The following is a 23,219-nucleotide window of genomic DNA, read 5'->3' as shown; positions in this document are numbered from 1 at the left end:
CACGTCACAGCGCTTTTCATCAATTTAAACTGGCTTCCAATAACTCCCTGCATCAGATTCAAGACACTGACATTTGCCTGCAAATGAACCACTGACTCTGAATTTCTTTATCTTAATTCACTACTTCAGACTCATCCTCTCTCAGCTTGCCTTCTGCAGGTGAACATGCACGAAATCCCTTTCTTTTTTTTTTTTACTGTTCCCTGGTGGTAAAATGACCTGCTCATGTTCAACACTTATTTTGTCAGACAATTTCATCATTTTATTCTTATAATCTGTTCTGTTCCTACCCATAAAAATCCTTGTACTGTTTACTGAATTTGACCAACAGGAAATAATCAAAGCTTTCACATAATATTGACATTTTATTTAAAATTATCTTTAAATATTGTAACTTCGATTGTCTGAGCTGTTAGCTGAGTCTTTGTTTATTTTGAGCTCAGTCTTTGTTACACACACACACACACACACACACACACACACACACACACATATATGATATATATATATATATACACACACACACACACACACACACATGTATATATATATATATATATATATATATATATATATATATATATATATATATATATATATGTGTGTGTGTGTGTGTGTGTGACTTAACTAACTTAATATACAGTATATATATATATATATATATATATATATATATATATATATATATATATATATATATACACTCTCAGAAAAAAAGGTACAGTGAAGGTACAATTTTGTTCCTAGAGGGAACAAAATATATAATTGTACCTTTAAAGGTCCCATATTGGTCCTTAGGGTACAATTTTGTACTCAAATGGGCTATAAAGGTACAAATGTCCAGATTTAGGTTTGAAAGGTACATTTTTGTACCTTTTATAGCACATTTGGATACAAAATTGTACCTAAAGGACCAATTTGGAACCTTTAAAGGTACAATTATATATTTTGTTTCCCTATAGGAACAAAATTGTACCCTCAGCTCATGATAAGATCAAGACACTATATAACACTAATTTAAATGTATTAATACTAAACATTAATACTAAAATACATAATTTATAAATATAATAAATAAATAAATTGATTGAATTAAATATTTTAATAATTAAAATTTTTTCATGTATTTAAATTTAAAAAATTCTCAAAATCGTTAATAATTTAATTTATAATTGAATGTAATTTTAATCATTAAAAAAACGTAAATACTGGTCTTTGCTTACGGTTTAAGACCCTCTATAGTATATGGGATGTAGAATAAGAACCATGCAGAGTGACAACATCTTCATACAGGTGGTGATGTTGCTGTCTCTTTAAGAATTTGGCTTGTTGAGACGTTAGTGTTTGTTACTGAGGCGGTCGGTAGAGTATGCTGGCTGTTTACACAGAACTTCGCACGCTTTTCAAAGAAAAGTCTATTTTGGAGTCCACATTTTTCAGGTAAGAATGTATTAAAGATATATTTTCAGTCTCATTTTTACATGTGAAGCAGTGGCGTAGCGCAAAATGCGGAGGCCCCCCTGACGTCATACGTCAATTTGCATATCACTGACGTCATCACGTTCTACCGTTTCTGTTTAACAGCCTATGGTTAATAAAGGGGTATTTATAATTGCACTACACTTTATATAAGCATGTTTATTTAACTAAATTTATTGCTGTTTGAATACAGTATATCATTGTATCAAACTCAGACAAGTTCAGAAACTGTCACTAAAATATCTGTGATTGTGAACAAGAAAAGAATAAACGGTCCAATTAAATTGTTAAAATAAAGTAGAAGTAGATCGGTTTGACTGTACAAGGGCAATACCTTCACACTGCCTGTGCTAAATCATTTGTCGTCGGTACGCAGAGGGGTGATCCGCTCTCGGGCTGCAGGTGGGAGAGGCTGCTGTAGAGGACTGACTGGGCCGCCTGTCAGTGCTGTGAGGCGGGGGAGGGGCCGGCGGCATCACACGCAGCTCGTTGAGAAGAGTAGGGACGCTACAGTATGGAAAAATGACAGTCTAAAAAAATCTCCAATAACACCCAAAAAAGTCGCTAGGGGGGTCTGAAAAGTCGCTAAATCTAGTGACAAAGTCGCTAAGTTGGCAACATTGGCGGCAAGCAATCAGAATGAAGTAGTCCACCGCTTGAGAGGTGTTCAGAGAACACAGACGTGTGAACTTTGGTTCCGACCACAGTTGTTCCCAACAGTTTATTGAAAATCGCGACGACGCGGGGCCCCCTAATCACGTGGGGCCCCCCCGCGGTGCGCTACGCCACTGATGTGAAGCCGTGTTCTGTTGATTTTGTCTGACTCTCGGGTCTCGGCTTTCCCCCGCTTTAAGTGCTCCGGGCTGGCTGGTGTACGTTGGCCTGCAGGATGGAGTTTGCTAAGATGTCTGCAGCTTATTAAAGAAGTTAATACAATGTGATATCGAAGTCACCGAGGGACATAACGTTATAGAAGGTGAGTATTATATGCTGTTAGTTTTCTCGGTGTAAAAGCTCCCTTTATCGCCTACGTTACGTATTCGCGCCTTATATCTTACGTTACTGCTTTATTAATAAGTGTTGCCACGGCGGAATATAATCGCAACCCAGATACTAAAATACACTCGGTCCAGTTGCGGCTAGATTCTCGCCTGCCCGAGTCCGTCTGCTGTATCATTACTCGGGCCAGATGCGGCGGCAGAAGCGAGCCGACGCTGCCGTAACCGTGCACCGGAATCGGGCCGTGAGTAATGTGCGGTGTGGCCCGGAGCTGGCGCGACTAAAGTCTTCATATACCTTGATATAAAACCTTTTGTTATTAATACTGGAATTTGTATTATCGATAATGTTTTATATTTTGAGGCCATTTTCTAGCCACGGTTGACCGAGGAAATGTAATTTTAGACGGTTATATACACCGCCATTTTGTGAAGAAAAATCCCAATTTTGTCACCGGCAAAGCAACTGATTATGTAAACGTGGCTAGTTACAAACGTGGCGTGTGTATGCTTGTACATATCTTCGTTTCAGTGTCTAAGTTATATTAATGTTGAGGAGTGTCCACAAACTCTCATGTCCAGAATTGTTGGTGCTTTACTATTGTTTAACGTTATACTTATGTTAATGTAGAATAATTATTAACATACCACGTTGTATAAATCGACGTTTTAAGTTATACCTTGTTCTTTAATGTAATAATTTGTCTTATTTGTTCTGAAACTGGTAACTTACCTTGAGCTATTTTACCTATTTTATTAATATCTCAAAATAAATAAATAGTTATTGCTTTCCAGAAGTTTATGAAGTTTCCAATTGTATTTCAGGACAAGATTGAACAACAGAATGCAGCGTAACAGCATCAGACCAATGAAGGCATGTCATATGAAAGCATGGCTCAGTTACAAGATGTAAGTATGTCTCATTATCTATACCATGGTTTTAATGGCTTACATACTATTTTAAATTTGTAGGTTTTTACTTACAAACAACAATAAATGTACACCCACGTGTTTAAAATTATTTTCTAGGTAATCATCGAAAGATGAGAGATCAACTGAAGAATTCTAAGGACCTGACTCTAAGGTACTCTTTCTAAACTTTCTCCACTTGATTAATATTATTAAATTCTAGCTTTAGATGGATTCCTTCATATTTGTTTGTATGCCACATCTTATGTTCCAGGAATTGATTTTACAGCAGCACTTCTCATGTTGCCAGCCTTGTTAAGCGAGACACTTCAACATTTCGTTGTGCTCCGGTGCGTATGTTGTTTTCTGTTTAGTATATGCTGTGATAAATGCATTTTATAATTTTTGATATTCTTTATATTAGGATGACACAGTGGGTAGTGCTGTCACCTTACAGCAAGAAGGTCGCTGGTTCGAGCCTCGGCTGGGTCAGTTGGCATTTGTGTGAGGAGTTTGCATATTCTTCCAGTGTTCGTGAAGGTTTCCTCCAAGTGCTCCGGTTTCCCCACAAGTCCAAAGACATGCGCTATAGCTGAATTTGGTAAGCTTATTTGTCTGTAGTGTATAAATGTGTTTGTGAATAAGTGTGTCTGGATGTTTTGTAATACTGGGTTGCAGCTAGAAGGGCATCTGCTGTGTAAAACATATGCTGGATAAGTTGGTGGTTCATTCCACTGTGGCGACCCCAGATTAATAAAGGGACTAAGCCAAAAAGAAATTGAATGAATGAATGAAATTTATATTAGTCTTTTAATCTGTGATACTTTTTTTTTTTTTAATCAGTGAATATTAATTATTTTACTTTCTATGCATGTTGATTTTCTCTTCATCAGTGATAGAGTGACTGATATTAATGTCATTATTGCTTTGTCATTTACAGTGAACCATCTTCACCACATCCAACAGTTCAAGTACAGGAGGAGGCCTCCGACTGGACAACTGTGTTAACAAGACGAGTCACGGCAGTCTTCAGAGTTGATGGGATTGCGATTGGCCGGGCTAATGATGTGGACGAATATACATTTTTGACATATCCATCTTATTAGAAGAACACCTTGATGTTTCTGCAGTGGAATGTTTTGAATGAACGGTGGACGGTGACAAGCCTGGATCTACTCCAGTCACCAAAGTGATCAACCTTGTTTTTTGTTTCTCTACATGCTCTGGGGATAATCACAATCAAGTTAATCCAGCACACTGCTATCATTCATGCATAAAGCAAATTTTTAAATAACTTGTGGTCCTAATGACTATCAAAGAACATTTTCCAGATATGAGTGCTTTACATGTCATGTTTATCAAAAGCATAAACACATATTGTGTTACAACAAATTACAACTCCACTTGAGGATGATGAGGAGTAATCTACTGGTGTTGAGGAAGAGGCTACTGATGTATTTGGTTTTCTGCACTGTTGAAGCAATTTATAGAGAAACATTGCCTTCATTCTGAAATACAGAGAAAATGTTGATGACAAATTATTTATTATGACTGAGTATTCTGACTCAAGACGAATACTTTGGACTTTATAAAGTGCAGTACTTGATGTAGCCTGTGTAATGTGTTTATAAATCTTAAACAGTATTCTTCTGGTCTTTGTATTAAGGGTAGATTATATACTGTACAGTGAGTGAACAATTTTTATTTGTTTTCTAAATTGTTATTTTTACTGTTTTACATGTCTGCTTTATACTTACTGTGAAATTTTATTTCTTGACACATTCAGTTGTGAGTTGTAATGAAATATTTCTACATTAATAAATAAAAATGGACATCTGCGAACCGAAATGTTTTATTTATTTATTTGTGCATGCAGTCACCAATGGATCAAAATGCCTGGGTCAGTACCCTGAAAATGCTATATAATATAAAAAGGTACATTTTTGTACCTTCGGTGGGGGTACAAAATTGTCTCTTAAAGGGTACAAATGTAGAAGGTACAATTTTGTACCTTTAAATAGAGGTACAAATTTGTACCCTTAAGGGTACCACCCCAGTGACGGGCCATTTGTACCCTAAAAGGTACAATTTTGTACCTTTTTTTCTGAGAGTGTATATATATATATATATATATATGTGTGTGTGTGTGTGTGTGTGTGTGTGTGTGTGTGTGTGTGTGTGTTTGTTTGTGTGTAACATATATATATATATATATATATATATATATATATATATATATTTGCCATATTCATACCTGTCAACCCTGCCGTTTTTGCTGGGATGCTCCCGTATTTTACAGTTCTATACCGCTATCATCTTGTAAAGGTATTTTCCCGTATTTCTCCCGTATTTTCAGTATTTCTCTGAAGGGTGGCAAAAAACGTTAAAGAGCCGAGCCTTCCTATACGCAACCCATACCGTCGAATCACCTGGGGCTGCTCCTTGCTCTTAAATGTGAGTCTGTTTTGTGCTTTCGCTTTGTTTAGGCACGAAAACACTTTGAAAAAAAATAATAATAAAAACGGCGGGATTCCATTCCTTTTTATTACAGGTGCCGTCACCCCTCAATCCTCAAAACAGTCATATAATGGTGCATGACTGTCAGCTGGCGCACTCCATAACGACAAATAGCCTCTGTTATGGTGGGCATAATAACCTTATTATGGTGGGCATATCCCTTATTTTCACATCCCAATGTTGACAGGTATGCATATTGCAATGATGAAAATACATAATATTTTACTAATTGTTTTTCAAGATACTAGATACTTGGAATTAGCTAGGTTAATTAGGCAAGTCTTTGTATAACAATGTTTTTTTTTCTGTAAACAATCAATATAATAACTGCTTAAGGGGGCTAATAATAATGTAATATTGTAAACTAATAATATTAAAACAGTTTTAAAAATGAATCTGCTTTTATTCTAGCCAGAAGTACGTGTGGCTGCATTTCGTGTTTAGAGCGAACACTATGGGGCGGTATGACGCTGTTCCTTTTTGCGCTAGCAGGTGACTGCTTACCTCCATATGGACGGCTTTTCCGCTGTTACCAGTTTGTCCCGTCAGCTCACGTTGGTGGACCTGAGACACAGATAGGGGCTGACCACGATGATTGGGTTTGAATTCCAGAAAGCAGGTAAGACAGAAACAGAAACCAAAAAAAAAAAAGTAAATAAATAACAGAGTGGGAAAGTAGTAAAATCTGAAAACATGGTAAAAATCAGGCAAGGGCTTTTCTTTTTCCGGATTGTTTTTAAAACTGTTGGTTGGGTTTAGGGAAGTGGGTGGGCAGGTCAGTCTGTGCTTTTATAACTCCATTGGTTAGGTTTAGGAAAGGAGGAGAGTGGGTCAGTCAGTTAGTCAGTAAGTCAACCTCTGGTGGATTTACGCATGAGCAGCAGGTGTGACTGGCACTTACAAAAGGAATTTGAGATCTCAAAAAGCGTACCCAGCGGCCTCTGATGGATTTGCGAAAACAAAAACTGCAGAAAAACATAGCTCCTGGGACATATTTAGTGCTCTCCAGAAATGTATATAGAGGCATGTTTTCAGAATGAGCCTGGATTGAAAAAATCTCATATGAGTATACTGCGAAAATTTCTTTTTCCATTAAATGTCACTTTAAAAATATTTGAAAAAGACAGCTAATAATTTTGTCATAAAAACTGACTTCCTTATTTATATTATGTTCTGTATTTTTATTTAGAAAAAGGAATATTAATACTTATTTATTGTTTATTGTGTTTTCTTTATATAAAAACAACATTGATCTGCAACAATTTTTCTTTTTTTTTCTATTTTACCTTTTACTACAGTAGTATATACATTATATATATTATGGACTGTCTAGAAATGATCATATATTTTACATATTTAGTTCTGTTGTTGTTACTATGATTACTTCTATTGCTTTAATTAGTCAGTCGCTTTGGATAAAAGCATCTGGCAAATGATTTAATGTGAATATAAATGCTTAGCGGGTTTCTTTAGAAGTGGTGTGGCTAAAGCACACTGTTCTGGGAATATCCAGCTGTCCTCCATTGATGTGCGTCAACATCGACACCTGTGCCACACAGCGCTGGCAAAAACCCATTCGTTTTTCTTTTTTTTTTTTTTTTTGGATGTGTGAATGCTGACTCAGATTTGTGGCAGGATTTCAGCGTTCTGCTTTATGGGATCAGTTCTGAAATGCTGTAAAGGGGTTTGATTTAAAGGCTCTGCATCATGTACTCCCGTAATGTGAATCGTACTAATATGGTCAGAGCTGTAAATGTTTATAGAGGGGTAAAACATGATTGAGGGATGCATCTAAAACCGTGAAGGGACATACACTTTAGAGTATTAGCCTGATTTCTTGATTTGCTTGAAGATTTAGGGTTTCTTTTTATTTCTTGCCAAAAATTTGATTGGTTTTTTGATTGAATCGATAGATTAATTCCAGTTTCAAATTAATAATCAATGCAAATTCTTTTGTTTTTAGGAAGAACATTTGCATAAAAGCATTTATATTTATATAACTTATATAAATAAGGCATCACAGTGGGACAGTTGGTTGCACATCGCCTCATAGCAAGAAGGTCGCTGGTTCAAGCCTCGGATGCGTCATTTCTGTGTGGAGTTTGCATGTTCTCCCCATGTAAGCGTGGGTTTCCTCCGGGTGCTTTGGCTTCCTCCACAAGTCCAAAGACATGTGGTATAGGTGAATTGGGTAAGTGAAATTAGTCGTTGTGTATTTTTGTGAATGAGATTGTATAGGTGTTTCCCAGTGATGGGTTGCAGCTGGAAGGGCATATGCAGTGTAAAACATATGCTGGATAAGTTGGCGATTCATTTTGCTGTGGCGATTCCAGATTAATAAAGGGACTAAGCCGGAAAGTAAATGAATTATTGAATGAAGCGACAAAAATAATAAAATTTTTAAATATTTTTTTTAATTACGCTTGTAGCTATGGCATCATAAATTGTGGAAATAACTTATTAAAGGCTTTAAGACCACACAGAATGTGATGTAAGTCAAGTCATCTTTCACTACTGACCTTGTTGTTAAATACAGAAAACCTTTTACAAGGAACTTTTATTCTAAATATTGACTTTATTTATATTAAAGGTAAGTTTTATACTAATTAGGCTTTTGTTTTATTTATACATTTTCAATTGTACATTTTTACAAGACATGCTAGAAAAGGTAAAGCTTTACATCATTATTATTATGTTTTAATTGTTTTTTATTCAAATGAGCAAAATCTGACTGAGAAAAGTTGAATGTGCTGGCCAGCTATATAGCGCATGTTTTTGGACTGTAGGGGAAACTGCGAGCACCCAGAGAAAACCCACAGGAACACAGAGAGAACATGCAAACTCCACACAGAAATGCCAACTGACCCAGCCGAAGCTCGAAACAGCGACCTTCTTGCTGTGAGGCAATCGTGCTACCCTCTGTGCCACGGTGATGCCCTATTATTATTATTATTATTATTATTATTATTATTATTATTATTATTATTATTATTATTATTATTATTATGTTTTAATTGTTTTTATTCAAATGGCCAAAAGGAAAGTTGAATGTGCTGTCGTTTGTTATTTTCTTAATAAATGACAATAGGCTACTTTTTTAATTATTATTTATATAAGATGTAATGAATTTGTAATTTAAAAATTGTTTTTTTATGTTTTTAAATGCTAAATCTTTAGGAAATATGTTTGGTATGTAAAAATAGTGATTTTGATGACCATCTGACAAACTTATTTAGTGATTAAAATGTCACTAATTAAAAAGTTACGAATTGCCGTGAGATTGTGTTGTACTGCTCCTATAACAGACATTAAACTGACTATAAGAAACTTTACAAGTACAATTCAACTTAAACTAACCCTAACCTAATAGTCTACTTATAATCTAATGAGAATTAGTTGACATGTAGATGCAATGTAGCTTAAATTCAACAAACGGACCATCAAAACAAAGTGTGACCATGGAGTATTTAAACATCATAATTAAATATAAAATAAAGTGAAAAACTGTAACAACAAAAAAGAACCACCCCTTTCACCAGGCTGGCTAAAGGCATGCATTTACATACAAAATTTGCCTAAATACTGTACATTTATCTTTGTTTTCAGGTTTTTACTTTTGGATATTGTTTCCAGGTTTAAAAAGTTTAAATATTGGCATTTTTAATTCTATCTAATCACATGCATCTCCAATGTTCTTTCTCCAAAGTTAACAAGACTACTCATTTTTAATGTCCTTTCTCAAACGGTCAAGTCACACGTGACTTAACTGCGTAAGCTCGGTGGCAGATTTTCCATGAAACCTTCTTCTCTTTATTTATAGTGCCACAGTTATGAAGATTCATTCAAATCCACACTGCTCCTACAATAATAAGCAGGTGGATATGAGCAAGTCCTGCGCGCGCCCGTCCTGTGTTGTTGGTTACTAAGCAACTTACGCGCGCCACACGAGCTGCGTCATTTCCTGTGAAGGGACGAGTTGGAGAGCCAGTTCAGTCGATCCCCTCCGACAGCTGAAGGCTACACGACATACGCGAGCTCCGTGGTGCTTTACTTTGTTCCTTTACGCACCGACGCGACGAATAACTTTACAACCTGTTTGATTTCTGTCTGTGGAATACATCCAGCGCACTTTCCAAGAGACTAAAGCCCGTTTCAACTTTCTGATTTGAGCGTGCCAGATGGAAGCAACTTTGCATTTTAGTTTGGGTGTCATATGTTACAAATACTGGACGAGTGGATTACTGAATGCGTAACCGGTGCTCTACTTTAAAAAACTAATCAGCGGGAACGCGTCCGTGTGATTATGGTGGTTGTAAAGCTTTGGATTTCTGGGCAGAAATCCTGAAGTGCCTCATAAGGGATTTACTGTTGACGGCAGAGACATTGGAGAAGACGCGCTGGCCACTTGACCCTTTTTTCGTGAGCACGAGACGCACCGGAGCGCGCCGCTTTCTGACGCCGTTATTGGGAAGGTGCACTTTTCTGTCTAAAATATGACTTTTTATCTAGCCTACGTTAAACTTCTGGTTCTGTTGGTTTTTATTGTAATCTGTAGGTTGTTATTTCCATATAGACCTATATAAATATGAAGTTCGGTTATATGATTATATCATATACAGGCTTGCATTAATAATCGTGCATACCATTAAAGTATACAGTGCCTATATTTCAATTGATCTTGTGTTATTCAGTCGATTTGTAACTATATATTTTACTAAATAAAAAAATTACTTTACACTAATTGATCCCATATGTTGATTTAACTTGATTTTCCCCATTATATCATCAACTTATGTTAGTCATTAATTACAGTGGCATGAAAAAAATAATGTGTTAAGTAAATTAAATAAACAACATAAAACGCAATATAAAGTGCTCAAATTGACACAACAGAAAACTAAAAAGGTAGCCTAAATTACCTAATAAAATATTAAAGAGTATTTTATAATTACATTTTAAATGTGCATAGTTTATATCCACTCATCGTTTTACTATCATTTTCAATGTTTTAAAAAACTATTAAGATTATATTTGACATTGCAATGAACATTACTTTTTAATGATACAAATTTGACTTAACATTTGCCTGAAAAGTGGTTATTTTTTACTTTTGTTTTCTGGCGTAATTTAATGCATGTTTCTTTCTTTAGGCATTACAGGTCCTCTGTGACCCGTTTGGCGTGAGATCAAGCATGACAGCGAGCATCGAGGCATCGCAGTGCCATGCGGCGCTCCGCAGACTCCTGTAGACTCGGTCCCGGTGGTACTGCAATGCTCGCCGGGCCCCTCCACTTCCGCGTACTGGCTCTGTGATCCAGGCAAAGGGCGCGAGGATGAGCACAGACCTGGAGCGCCTGTCGCTGAACTCTTCCTCGGGGAACTCCGTGGCTTCCAGCGCGCGTTCCCTTTCCGCCAACGTCAAAAAGCTTCACAACGCGCTCAACCTGCTGCTCAGCGACCTCGAGAGAGAGCAGTTCATCCACTGTCTCAACGTGTACCACTCCAAGCGCAATGTCTACGACCTGGTCCAGACGCTTAAAGTCATACTGAACGTCCCGAGCAAGCGTCAGCTCCTGCCCATGCTGCGGCTGGTCATCCCGCGCTCGGATCAGCTTCTGTTTGATCAGTACACATCCGAGGGGCTATACTTGAAATCCGAAATCCATGCGCGCAACGGAGACCCGGACGGTGCCCAGGAGGGTGCTAACTCGAGTCCAACACATGGGGCTAATTTCCCGGCGTCTCAAGTCGCTCTACGCGGGTCTCCTGACAGCATCAGCACCAGCAGCGACGGGACAGCGACTCTTATTCCTTTACTGGGGAGGAATTTCTTACCGGAGCCCCCTGGAGAGATCCGACAGGTGATCCTCAAGCGTCACAAGAGCAATGAAGGTTTGGGATTTAGCATCCGCGGAGGATCAGAGCATGGAGTTGGAATCTATGTTTCACTGGTGGAACCTGGATCACTGGCTGAAAAGGAGGGTTTGAGAATGGGAGACCAAATAATGAAAGTTAACGACAAAGTGTTTGACCGGGTCACGCACGCGGATGCAGTAAAGGTAGGCCTATTTTCTGCATTTTAAGAAAATACAGTTCAATTTTGTAAATATTATGTGCCAGGAAAGTGAGATTAAAGAGGTGGTCCACTACAATATCACATTTTAAACTTTAGTTGATGTGTAATGTAGCTGTGTGAACATAAACAACATCTCTGAATGTATGCGCTTTGGCTTTTATTGAGTTAGCTTAGCAAAGCCTACAGCGAACGAAGTTTGGGGACTACAAAAAAATACATCCGGGTTAATAATGCCATAAACCCTTCAGGTTACGAGCGTACATCCTAAGTGTGGCCAGACGCACTGTAATGTTATAGCAAAGACGCTTCCTGCTGACTTGGAGCCGATCCACAAATCACAGCACATTATGTTGTTAGCTGACCAATCTGAGCCTCTTGAGGGTGAGCCTTTTGGAGGAACTAGAAAGTATGACAGTCGTTTTTATGTTAACTGAGTAGCTGTATATAATCAAAGTAAGATTTATGAAAAAAATAAGGTGATTTTTCCGAAGGAAGCATGAGCACACATTGCTCTCCATCTTATAAAAACAACCAAGCCTTAAAAATGCACTCTGGACCCCCCTTTAAATATTCATTAAGCTATTAAATATGTGTTCATTTTAGTGGACAACCAATACCTTTTTTAATTGAATACATAAAGCATAATGTCCTACTATTTACAGTAGTAAAAACAGTTATTAAAATGACCGATATGTATATTAAACTTAACATTTTCTAAGTTAGGAGTAATAAATTGTTAAATTTTTTTAGTTATAAAAGTAACTTTGTATAAAAAGAAAGGATTGCAGTCAAAAATCCACCTCAATATACTAAAAGCTAAATGGTGTGACTTCATTGAAAAAAAATAGTTGATTTTAGAGTTCCTTTTAGGACACTGATACGCTGCTTTAGATTTAAATTGAAATGCAATTATAAAATATCAACTAAAGTCACTTTTAGGTCTTAATTTAAATAGAGTTCGCACTTTTCCTTTTTGAAGCAAAATTTTACTTCTGCACTTTTACCCAAGTCATAACCATGTTTAGTTCGCCAGATTCTGGCCAGTCTATTGACTAGAGGGAATAGAGTGCACTTCTTTGCCTTGATTGATTATTAATGCAAGACAAGCAGTTTAAAGTGTCCCTTGAAGCACCAGAGTGATAAATGCTCACTTTTATTGACATGTGGTAGCTAGGAAGGCCTGTGCAAATGTTAATGATATTGATTCTTTTGTATGGACTAGCTATAGTTAAATCACATGTGGCTTGTCACTTTTGAATCAGCAATTCCTCCTAGCTGCATGGTTACAAGTTAAAAATTTCAGTGTGGAAGCATTTCTTTGCTGGTTCCTCTAGTGCATTTGTCATTCAAACGACGAGCTGACTTTGTCTGACCCTTTACATTCTAACTATGATAGTACTGCAATTATGATTGATAGGAAGTAATAGCTATCTTTTAAACCACCCATGTTTTGTTATGAAGGGTTTGTGTGCTGTCCATGGTGCTGAAACCAGTTATGCATTATGAATTGCATTCTGTTCAAAACTTTCCTGCAAGAATTGTACCGGATGGTAGTTACAGTGAGACCACTAATCTCCGCCTGCCACACACACTGCTGGAACCTTCCGGAAACCTCTAGACATCCTTTCTAAAAGGTCAGTTCTCAGTGGGAGCCATTAGTTTCAACAAGAACATTGAACATCATAATAGGGAAAAGGCTTTGATGCACTTAATGTGTATTTGTGGTCATTAAGAGGCTACTTCAAATAAAAAGACGCTTAGACTTTCTCACAGGGATTTTAGTAACCTCAAGTGTGCTTTGAATTATTGCAGCGATCATATTTTTAACAACATTGCCAAACACGGAAGCACCTGACATGGAAGATAAGCCACATTTCGAGCATGTTTCAATGTATAGGCGTATAGCTAGAAGCTCAGTTCCACTAATACCGCTTGTTTGACTCTTCCACATCCCCATGTTTGAGAATCTCTGTCGAGTTGTGTGCCAAGAGAAAATTAACATGAACAGTTTGCCGCCTTTCTGTATCATTGTTTCCCTCCTTCGCCCGGGGGAAAACTGGCACAGTTGAGCAGCGGGGTATAAATTCCTGCCACGCTGCCTTTCTTAAACAGAAGCTGGCAGAAGGGGGAGGCTGCTTCCTCCCAGTTAATCATATTGATCTGCATGAGTAAATGGACGGGCCTCTCCCTTGGGCTGAACATGACCTTCCGCTTGTCATGGTGCTCTTGTTCTCATGTAACGCAGACATATTCTGACCGAAGACGCAACTGTCTGAATGGCCAGAATGGAGAGCGCTAGATGGGTTTTGATCATTTCAGCGCAGTATACTTTTGATATACCTTGAAATGCTCCCCAGGATATGCTAGCAGGCTGAGGTGTCTTATCTTTTTTTTTATAGCAGAAGGAAGAACATCTATTTTAGTTGCAGTGAGGATTTCCTCCAGGCTCAGATGACCTTTATGATGTGTAAATGAACTCGGAGTGTTATCTGTTTTGCTCTACTTTTGCTTTTTATGTTATTTTTGGGGTTTCTTTAAGTTGTTGTCGATGAACACCCAAATAATATGCTTTTTATTGGAATTGTTGTGACAACTTGATATGTTACAATGCAGTTAATATGGTAGTTGCGAAATATAACTCATAGTGATCTTGCATTTGTGACCGGATTCTCTCTAAAAATCTACTTTAACAACAAAAACAAAAAGTAAACAGTATATATGTCAGTGTGAAATGTATTGCCATTGTCATTTAAGCTACAATCATTAGTTCTTTCTGAAAACATGTCTCCTAGAATACACTGTGAATTTTAGAACTAAGTAAAACATTAGTTCTATTAGTAAAACAGTATGCAAAAAGTTTTGAGTTTTAAGAATAGTTTTACTTTGTATATACCATTGTAGTCTTTTTCACTTTTTCTTTTTGCATACTACATAAAAAGAAAGCATGAAAAGGACCTGTGAGATGCGGCACAATTACAGTCAGATAGACTTTGTGGAGTTAATTTCGGACCAATTAAATTTCAGAATGTTCTGCAACAACTAACCCGTTCATTCATTCATTCATTCATTCATTCATTCATTCATTCATTCATTCATTCATTCCTGGGCTTAGTCTCTTTTTCAGACTTCGCCACAGAGGAATAAACCACTAACTATTCCGCCACATGTTTTGATGCAGCGGATGGATGCCCTTCCAGCCACAACCCAGTACTAGGAAACACCCATACACACTCACATTCACACAAACACACACACACTCATACACTATGGCCAATTTAGTTCATTCAATTCATCTATAGAGCATGTCTTTGGATTGTGGGGGAAACCGGAGCACCCAGAGGAAACCCACACGAACACGGGGAGATCATACAAACTCCCCACAGAAATGCCAATTGGCCCTGCTGAGACTTGAACCAGCGACCTTCTTGCTGTGAAGTGACGGTGCTAACCACTGAGCCATTCTGCCACCCCTAATCTGTTCAGTATAGATATTTAAAATAAGCAAATGGTAACATTGCTTGTTGTGGTTGTTTTTGGATGAAAAAAATCAGGTTTACATGAGAGAGACAACTTTTTAGCAGACTTCCACGTTGGTAAAGGAGGAAGTTTGTCAATTGAGATTTATATAGCAGAGGGATAGCAAAATTGTGAGATACTACAGTATGTCTCAATAAGGGTTGCAGGAGATTGGAAAAATTTAACATTGCAATATTTCATTTCGCAGCAATTTATATTGCGATATAAATACAACTTCACCAGATAGCTTGAATAGCTATATTTGGAAAGAATTGTTTAATGTAGACTGATTGTTCTGGGTTTACTTTGGATTATTATTGGAAAGATAGGAGTGAAATATTTTACCACAGAATTCAGGTACAGAATTAGAATAATCAACTGTAAAATAGCATTGTATAGTCTTTATTGTATAAATAATTCAATAAATAGTTGCAAACAGTATAAACAATTTCAAGTGCCTGAATACTTTAAACTCTCATGCCTTAATGCTTACACAGTCACGGGCCTTAAAAACACCTGCAAGTGGTTAACTTTCACTGCTTTATGGTTAAACTCTTCAGTCACTCCAAAAGTCTTCTGTGTTCTGAACTGTGGCTCCTGGTAAACTATAATCCCAACATATAAACTCCATTGATGTGACTTATGTGGATGTACATGTTGCGATATCGATGCTGAAACTATATATTGTGCAGCCCTAATCTCAGTACTAGAATACAACAGTGATTGTAGTTTAGATAGTAATTTAGCCACAGAAGTGATAGTGGAACAATAAGTTGTGCATCAGAATTGCATCCTGTTATGTTTCTTTTAGAAAGATATAGTAAAGCGTCTGAGGTCAGATCAATTATTATATGCTAAAAAAGATGTTTGCTGCCTGTTCAAACTACTCATTTAAAATGAACTGAAACATTTTTTTTTTAAATTTTGTGGTACAACTTAATTGTTTTATGTTCAATTCACTTAAATTTGTAAACACTAACAAGTTAACCTAATTGATTTGTGTTGGGACTACTTGAAGGTATTGTGTAGAACCCGACACATATTTTCCAGTGTATGCTTGTGAATGCCTTTTTGGTTTTGAAGCAAATACATGCTAGGGCTGCACAATTCTGGCTAAAATGAGAATCACAATTTTTTTTCACCATGTTCTCACGATTCTGTATATGCAAAATAAAGGTTAATATGAGTAGGCAATTATTATTGTTATTCTTAAACACATGGTAAAACAACACTTATAATATTACACCTATGTGTAGGTCTACTGCTGGTTAAAATGCTAAACTTTGTATAGACTTCAAAAGACTTTAAAAATGTCCTGGTTGTTAATTCAGAGTAAAGTGATGACATCAGAATAAATATTCATAATTCTGAAGATGAATTATTATGTTTCAGACATATTCTTGACAATTGTCATTGACAGCATTATTAGACCATCTTATTTCACTGGTAAAATGAAACATTTTTCATTATTAGATTCCCTAATGCCCATTATATTCAACGTTATATAGGCTAAAGTGGTTATAGAGTTGCATGACATAATCATAACTCTAAAATGCGATATGGTCATATAAATGATGTGAGCACTTTTGGTTTCACTTTCACTGCCGATTGCGCTCATGTCATGGCTGCCATCACTCTGAGGAAAAAAAAAAGAACATCCAAGCAAATTATACAAACGATCGCTCTGTGCAACAAACTGAATGTTATTTACAACTTTGTTACCTGTTATTCACAGCCTATGCAGGCACTGTTCACTAAAGCAGATATCATTGTGTGTGCGTCCTCTCTGTATTGAACAAACAGTATGTCAGCTTATGCAAGATAATGCGGCTGTGAATACGTCATTACATTAAGATAAAAAGGGCATTTTGGAGTAAAGTAAACCTTATAAATACAGTATGTGACACTTTTACCACCATTCGGAGGTGTCCATATTGCTGAGCAACGTATATAAAACAATGTGAAGACTTGTGTGACCTCCTTCAGCTTCTCTCCTGAACTTGAAAATATAATTGGCTGAATCGTAGAAAAGCAGAATTAAGATTGTGTGTAGGGTTTAATCGAGATAGTGATCTTTTTTCGATTAATCATGCAGACATAAAACATTCATAATATTTTTTTTTAAATGTGTGTCTCTTTAAATGCAAATAAGTTGCTTTCCAGAAGAGGGTGGTGCATTTACAATAAGACATCTGAATGCATTTTAATGTCTTGTCAGTTTTAAATCCTGATATACTGTATGGTTTTCTAAACACTGACAAAAAGACACTAAATGTGACATGCTAGCTCTGTTTCGGCTTTAGCTTCTTTGATCACTCATTGTTGTGGCTGACAGTTGAACAGACATCATTATTTCTCTACCTCTAAAATGCTTCATGTTTGTATGTCCAGCTGAATTTGTCTCTATATATCTCTCCAGAATCAGTGATAAAGTTTGAATGACCATACTGTTGTGGGTGACCTATCCATACTATCATTATAGACTATATTGAATGTTTGTCGTATGCTGTTTGCTATCTTATGATTGTTTGGTTTATCCGCATAGCCTTCAGTCTGGCTCTGACAGCCCAAATGATCAATGGCTTTTCCTCATTTCTTTTCTTCAAGGGGGACCCCATATAAGAGCACCTGTTAGTCGAGTCGATTTGATTTTAATGTTGTTGTGACTCTTGTGTAGTCTGCCAGGCCGCCCCTGGCTCAGACTTGGAGAAGGTTGCCTCTTGCCTTTGTCCGACACTGAGAGATGAATAAGACAGAAGTGTTTACAAGCTAACAGTCGAATCTCAGTTTAGAGCCAGGAGAGAAGATTCATCACTAAGTCGCTGCCTCAAACTGTACATGTCCACTTGTGCTGAGAGTTTTGAGATTGTTCATGGAGGATGAGCAGCAGGTTTGTTTAAGGCATTGTGATACCGACAACAGAACTGTGACAGAATTGTGCTTGCAGTGAGAGCATTAGTACATTTAAAAAAACCTCAGCTTTATGTAAATGAGAGGTGAAAAATGGTGGGTGGCCAGAAGCTAGTCACTGTGAATAGAAAGCAGTGCCAACTAAAAAAAAATTTGCCAGTAGTGCTGAAAGTGTTGTTGGATTTATTTATTGAATCACAGTAGGGCTGCACCATATTGGAAAAAAAACTAACATTGCAATTATTTTGGTTCTCTGAAATGTATATATTGCAATTTGAATATAATTTCACAAGATGACTTGAGCAACTCTATTTGAAAAGTATTAATCATTTAAGGCGAATGCATCTGCATAAAATATACAACATACAAACACACACCAAATTAAATAAACCACAGATGAAAACAAAAAGACAAAGATAAATTAAGAACTAAGAAATTAAGTAAACAGCGCTTCATAGATTTCGGTGGAGTTTATCAGCACTGAGGTTCGAAAATACACTAATTAAATATAAATTAACACTTTATAGTCATCATTGTATAAAATATTCAACAATTAATCTTTGTTAAAGTGGCAAACTTTCGAATTTCTTGCGCCCAATTTGCTTTAAATCTTATACATACTTGTCAACATTCGCATGTGAAAATAAGGGATATGCCCACCATAATAAGGGAGACCCCCTTGTTGTTGTTATTATTATTATTATTATTATTATTATTATTATTATTATTATTATGTGTATGTATGTTCAAACACGCACCCAAAACCCAGACTTTCGCTCCACTTCATATTGCGTGATCAGAATCCATTTGGGAAACAGCATCTATTTATCACTATGGAGCACGTCAGCTGACAGTCACACACCGCTACATGACTGTTTTGCATAGGAGGGGCGACGACATCTGTAATGAAAAGGAAGGGAATCGCGCCATTTTTATTTTTATTTCAAATTGTTTTCATGCCTAAATAAAACAAAAGCACAGAACAGACTCTCATTTAAAAGCAAGAGGCGGCCCCTGGTGGTTCGGCGGTATGGGTTGCTTATAGGGAGGACCGGCTCTTTAATGGTCAATGCCACCCTTCAGAAAAAGAAAGAACTGTAAAATATGGGAGAATCCCAGAAAAAAATGGGAGGATTGACAGGTATGCTTATAGTCACAGGGCTTAAATACAAAATGAAAAAAATGAAAGTCTTTTGTACTATTACAACCTATTAGATTAGGTCAAGTTCTATTAATGTCAACATGACATTGCAGATCCTGGGACATCCTCCACACCATTCCACCACCACCAGCAGCTTGAACCGTCAATACAAGGCAGGATGAATCCATGTTTTCATGTTGTTGATGCCAAATTTTAACCCTACTATCAGAATGTCGCAGCAGAAATTGAGACTCATCAGACCAGGCAACATTTTTCCAATCTTCTGTTGTTTAATTTTGGTGAACCAGTGCAAATTGTAGACTCAGTTTTCTGTTCTTCGCTGACAGGCACCCAGTGTGTTCTTCTGCTGCTGTAGCCCATCTGCCTCAAGATTGGACATGTTGTGCATTCAGTGATGCTTTTCTGCATACCTCTGTTGTTACAAGTGGTTTTCTATAAGTTTTTGTGATTGGCTGATTAAAAGTATGCGGTAACAAGCAGTTTGTTAGGTGTACCTTATAAAATGACTTGTGAGTGTATTTACACATTTACGTAAGTAAAAACATATTTAACAGTGGAAATCTGCAGATGCTAATATCTCATACTAAAATCAAAATACTGAATCCGCAGCAACTTCAGTTTCATGTGGAATTTAAACAGATCATAAAGCTGCATATCACTTCTCTCAGCCCTTGCTAATTGGCATACAGTAGATAACACTCTTTTCAAATGATCTCTTGTTCATTATATAGTGATTGAGCAGGTGACTGACTGACCATTGTATTCTTCATCATGATTTAGCCTCTCCATAAAATGGAGAACATACACTGCCTTTCTCTGACAGACCTCATCAATTTGAGGCAGGCCAGGATTGATGCTCAGTCATTACACCCTGTTGGAGACCTGTTGATATATGGCGCACTGACTGTGGATCATTGGGCCACATTTCTGTGATTTCAAGACCCCCCCCCCACTCCCGTTCTTTCAGCGCATGAAATCTTTGTGATATACTGATCTTAGATCTGTCGCTTTTGTGTTTGTAAAATGACTCTAATAATTCATACACCTATCGCATCATGGTTTTAAGGCTCTGGATTTGCTATGACAAAGGCTGTAGATATAATCCCTGGTTGTATTTTATCAGTACGTGTATTTGACTTTATAGACTTGACATTATTTTTAAAGAGTGATGAAAGTTGGAACTTGCAGAGTTTCAGTATTTATGAATGTACAGTACATCTCTCAATAATATGATCTAGACATCCTAAGTTTTTTTTGACATTTTAGGCTTTTTAAAAGTATAGTTCACACAAAACTGTAAATTCTGTCATCTTTACTCATCCTCTTTTTCCATTTCCAAACCTGTGGTGCGTTTCCAAAATTCATTAGCCATCTAAGGTCGCAAGTTCCATCATTACAAACATAGTTTGTTGGTTTGGTATTTCCTAATTCCATCGTTCCAACAAACATTCATAAACTGCGTCTTAAACTTGCACATTTTCAATTACACCTCTAGTTCTGTAGTAAGAAGCACAGTCCCTGGTTGTGTTTTATTCCCAGTTATCCCCCCATATGCCCTATTTCTTTGTTCCAACATTTAAACTTGGAATGTTAAAAAAAAAACATTAAAATCATCTCTCTTAGGTTTAATTTGCTTTCAAAGTATTTTTACTGTTTAGCCATCCTCATATTGATAATTGCGCTCCCTTCGTACAGTAACAATTTATGCCCTTTTGAACGCAGCTGTGGCTTATGACGAAAGCTATAGGGGACCTATTATTTATAAGTAGAGTTTATGTTACATCTCCAAAGCTTGTGAAAGCAACAATATTTAGCATACGTCAATGCTTTTAATTTAGAGTAGGTTATTTATTAAGAAATGTGTCTGTACTGTATGACATGGGCATCTTAGTTAGAACATATCTGTAGTGGTTTGAGTGTGTCAAATTGCAAAAGTAGACTAAAAAAATTTAAAAACGCTCATCACTACATCATTCTCTTCCCAAATTACTTCTTATGCCTTTCTTTTTGTTATCTTAAACACAAAGGAGGAATACTGGGAAAAATATATATTCCTTCGTACTGTAGATGTCAATAGCTATGTTTCCATCCAAAAATGTAAATGAACTTTATGCGCAAAACTGGATTATTGCATTAAAGATGTGTGAATAAAGCAGCGTTCCCATTCAACGAGTCAAAGCGAACAAAATCATCACTTCCTGATTAACTGGCGCCAAATACCAACAGTAAAAACTGAATTTACTGCGATAGGAGAAGCTGCATCAATCTTTTCTTCATCTAATAAATGACTTGTGCCTCAGAAGGCCGTCCCGACACGCAGTGAACGTGCGGTGGCCATTGAAGGTGTCAGATGCGGAGCACAGACGCTCTTGATTCTGGAGGTCATTAATAATATAATAACACTTATATTTAAACGGTAAGGCGTTTTGGAATGATCAAAGCAACATTTGAGATGTTTTGCAGTGTGCTCAGCCTGCTGTTTTGTCCATTTACACATTTTCATCATCACATGATCTCTTTAACAAAATCACATCACCTTCTTTAATGCACATACTGATATTTTTTTGAAAAAGTGTTTCCACCACAGATCATGCGCATCTTTTTTTTTTATGGAATAAACGTTTATCCTAGTCAGTTATGCGTATACGTTTTTATGCACATTCTCAAAATTTATGTGCATCATGGCATTTCCATCAACCGTGTTTTTATGAGCATATGCAAAATGTGCATAAAAATGTGTGGATGGAAACCTAGCTAATGGATGTTTTTTTCCTCCGCGTTCTTCAGAATATTGCGTTTCGTGTTCAGCAGGAAAAAATAATAATTTTATTAAAAGTTTGAAAAGCTTGAGCATGAGTAATTGATGAGGAAATTAACATTTTTAAGTGAACTATCCATTAAAATTACTACACAAAGCAGTTTTTAGATGAATGAATCTCTTACTCGCATCCTTTCTTTCTTTCTTTCTTTCTTTCTTTCTTTCTTTCTTTCTTTCTTTTTCTTTCTTTCTTTCTTTTTCTTTCTTTCTTTCTTTCTTTCTTTCTTTCTTTCATCTCTCTCTCTCTGATTTGATGTGTTCTCTTCCTTGTTGCAGAGAAGAATTTATGTATTTATTTTCAGACAAACACGGTGAGAAACATACAGCATAAAATCCTCTGCAAAACCGCACCAGGAAATGAGTTTGAGCTTTAGTCTGGTTACACAATCCTTGTATAATATAGACTGAAATAATCAGCTGTTCTTGGCGAAAGGATTTTTAGGATCCAAAGACAGTCTGGATACAGAACAGAAGAGTGTTGAGAATCAGACAAACAAACAAAAAATTATTGATTTCCAAACTAGACAAATGGATGTATGATCACTATCATATTTAATTCAAAAGCTACCTGTATGACTTTTTAAAGATGAAATGATCAAATCCTTCCATCCAATCCCATCAACAATTCCTTCCGTCCATTCCATAATATTGGTTTGTTTACATATTTAAATAAATATGTCTGTAACCTAGAATTAAGTTGTTGCTTTGGTTTTAAGTTGCTTTGGAAAAGCATCTGCATCTACATGTAAACATAAATGTGTTTACTTGCAGTCTGGTATATTATAAATAAATATTGTTTTATTTACTAAATTAAATGCATACATCTGTATGCTA

The 23,219-nt window shown here is 36.6% G+C and overlaps 1 protein-coding gene and 1 long non-coding RNA gene across 5 annotated transcripts in view; both read left to right on the top strand.

Moving 5' to 3' along the window:
• Window positions 1–1,339: 1,339 nt before the first annotated feature.
• LOC147838802 (uncharacterized) lies at window positions 1,340–5,234 on the top strand. Its single transcript, XR_015520129.1, has 7 exons — window positions 1,340–1,440; window positions 2,334–2,455; window positions 3,303–3,386; window positions 3,507–3,561; window positions 3,661–3,736; window positions 3,811–3,987; window positions 4,327–5,234. It is a non-coding gene; the product is annotated as an uncharacterized LOC147838802 (long non-coding RNA).
• Window positions 5,235–9,889: 4,655 nt separating this feature from the next.
• Window positions 9,890–23,219, top strand: part of whrna (whirlin a) — a 189,986-nt gene continuing 176,656 nt past the window's right edge. For all 4 annotated transcript variants that reach the window (XM_087300944.1, XM_087300942.1, XM_087300943.1 and 1 more), the window contains exons 1-2: window positions 9,890–10,375; window positions 11,054–11,962. In XM_087300944.1, the coding sequence (XP_087157070.1) occupies window positions 11,237–11,962 (726 nt within the window). In that variant the 5' untranslated portion in view covers window positions 9,890–10,375; window positions 11,054–11,236. The remainder of the gene's footprint in view (window positions 10,376–11,053; window positions 11,963–23,219) is intronic.

This window comes from Danio rerio, chromosome 21, assembly GCF_052040795.2.
Source record: "Danio rerio strain M-AB ecotype USA chromosome 21, GRCz13ab, whole genome shotgun sequence".
Classification (NCBI taxonomy): Eukaryota; Metazoa; Chordata; class Actinopteri; order Cypriniformes; family Danionidae; genus Danio; species Danio rerio.
Note: the sequence above shows the minus strand (reverse complement) of the source record. Positions and strands in the feature narration are given on the sequence as shown.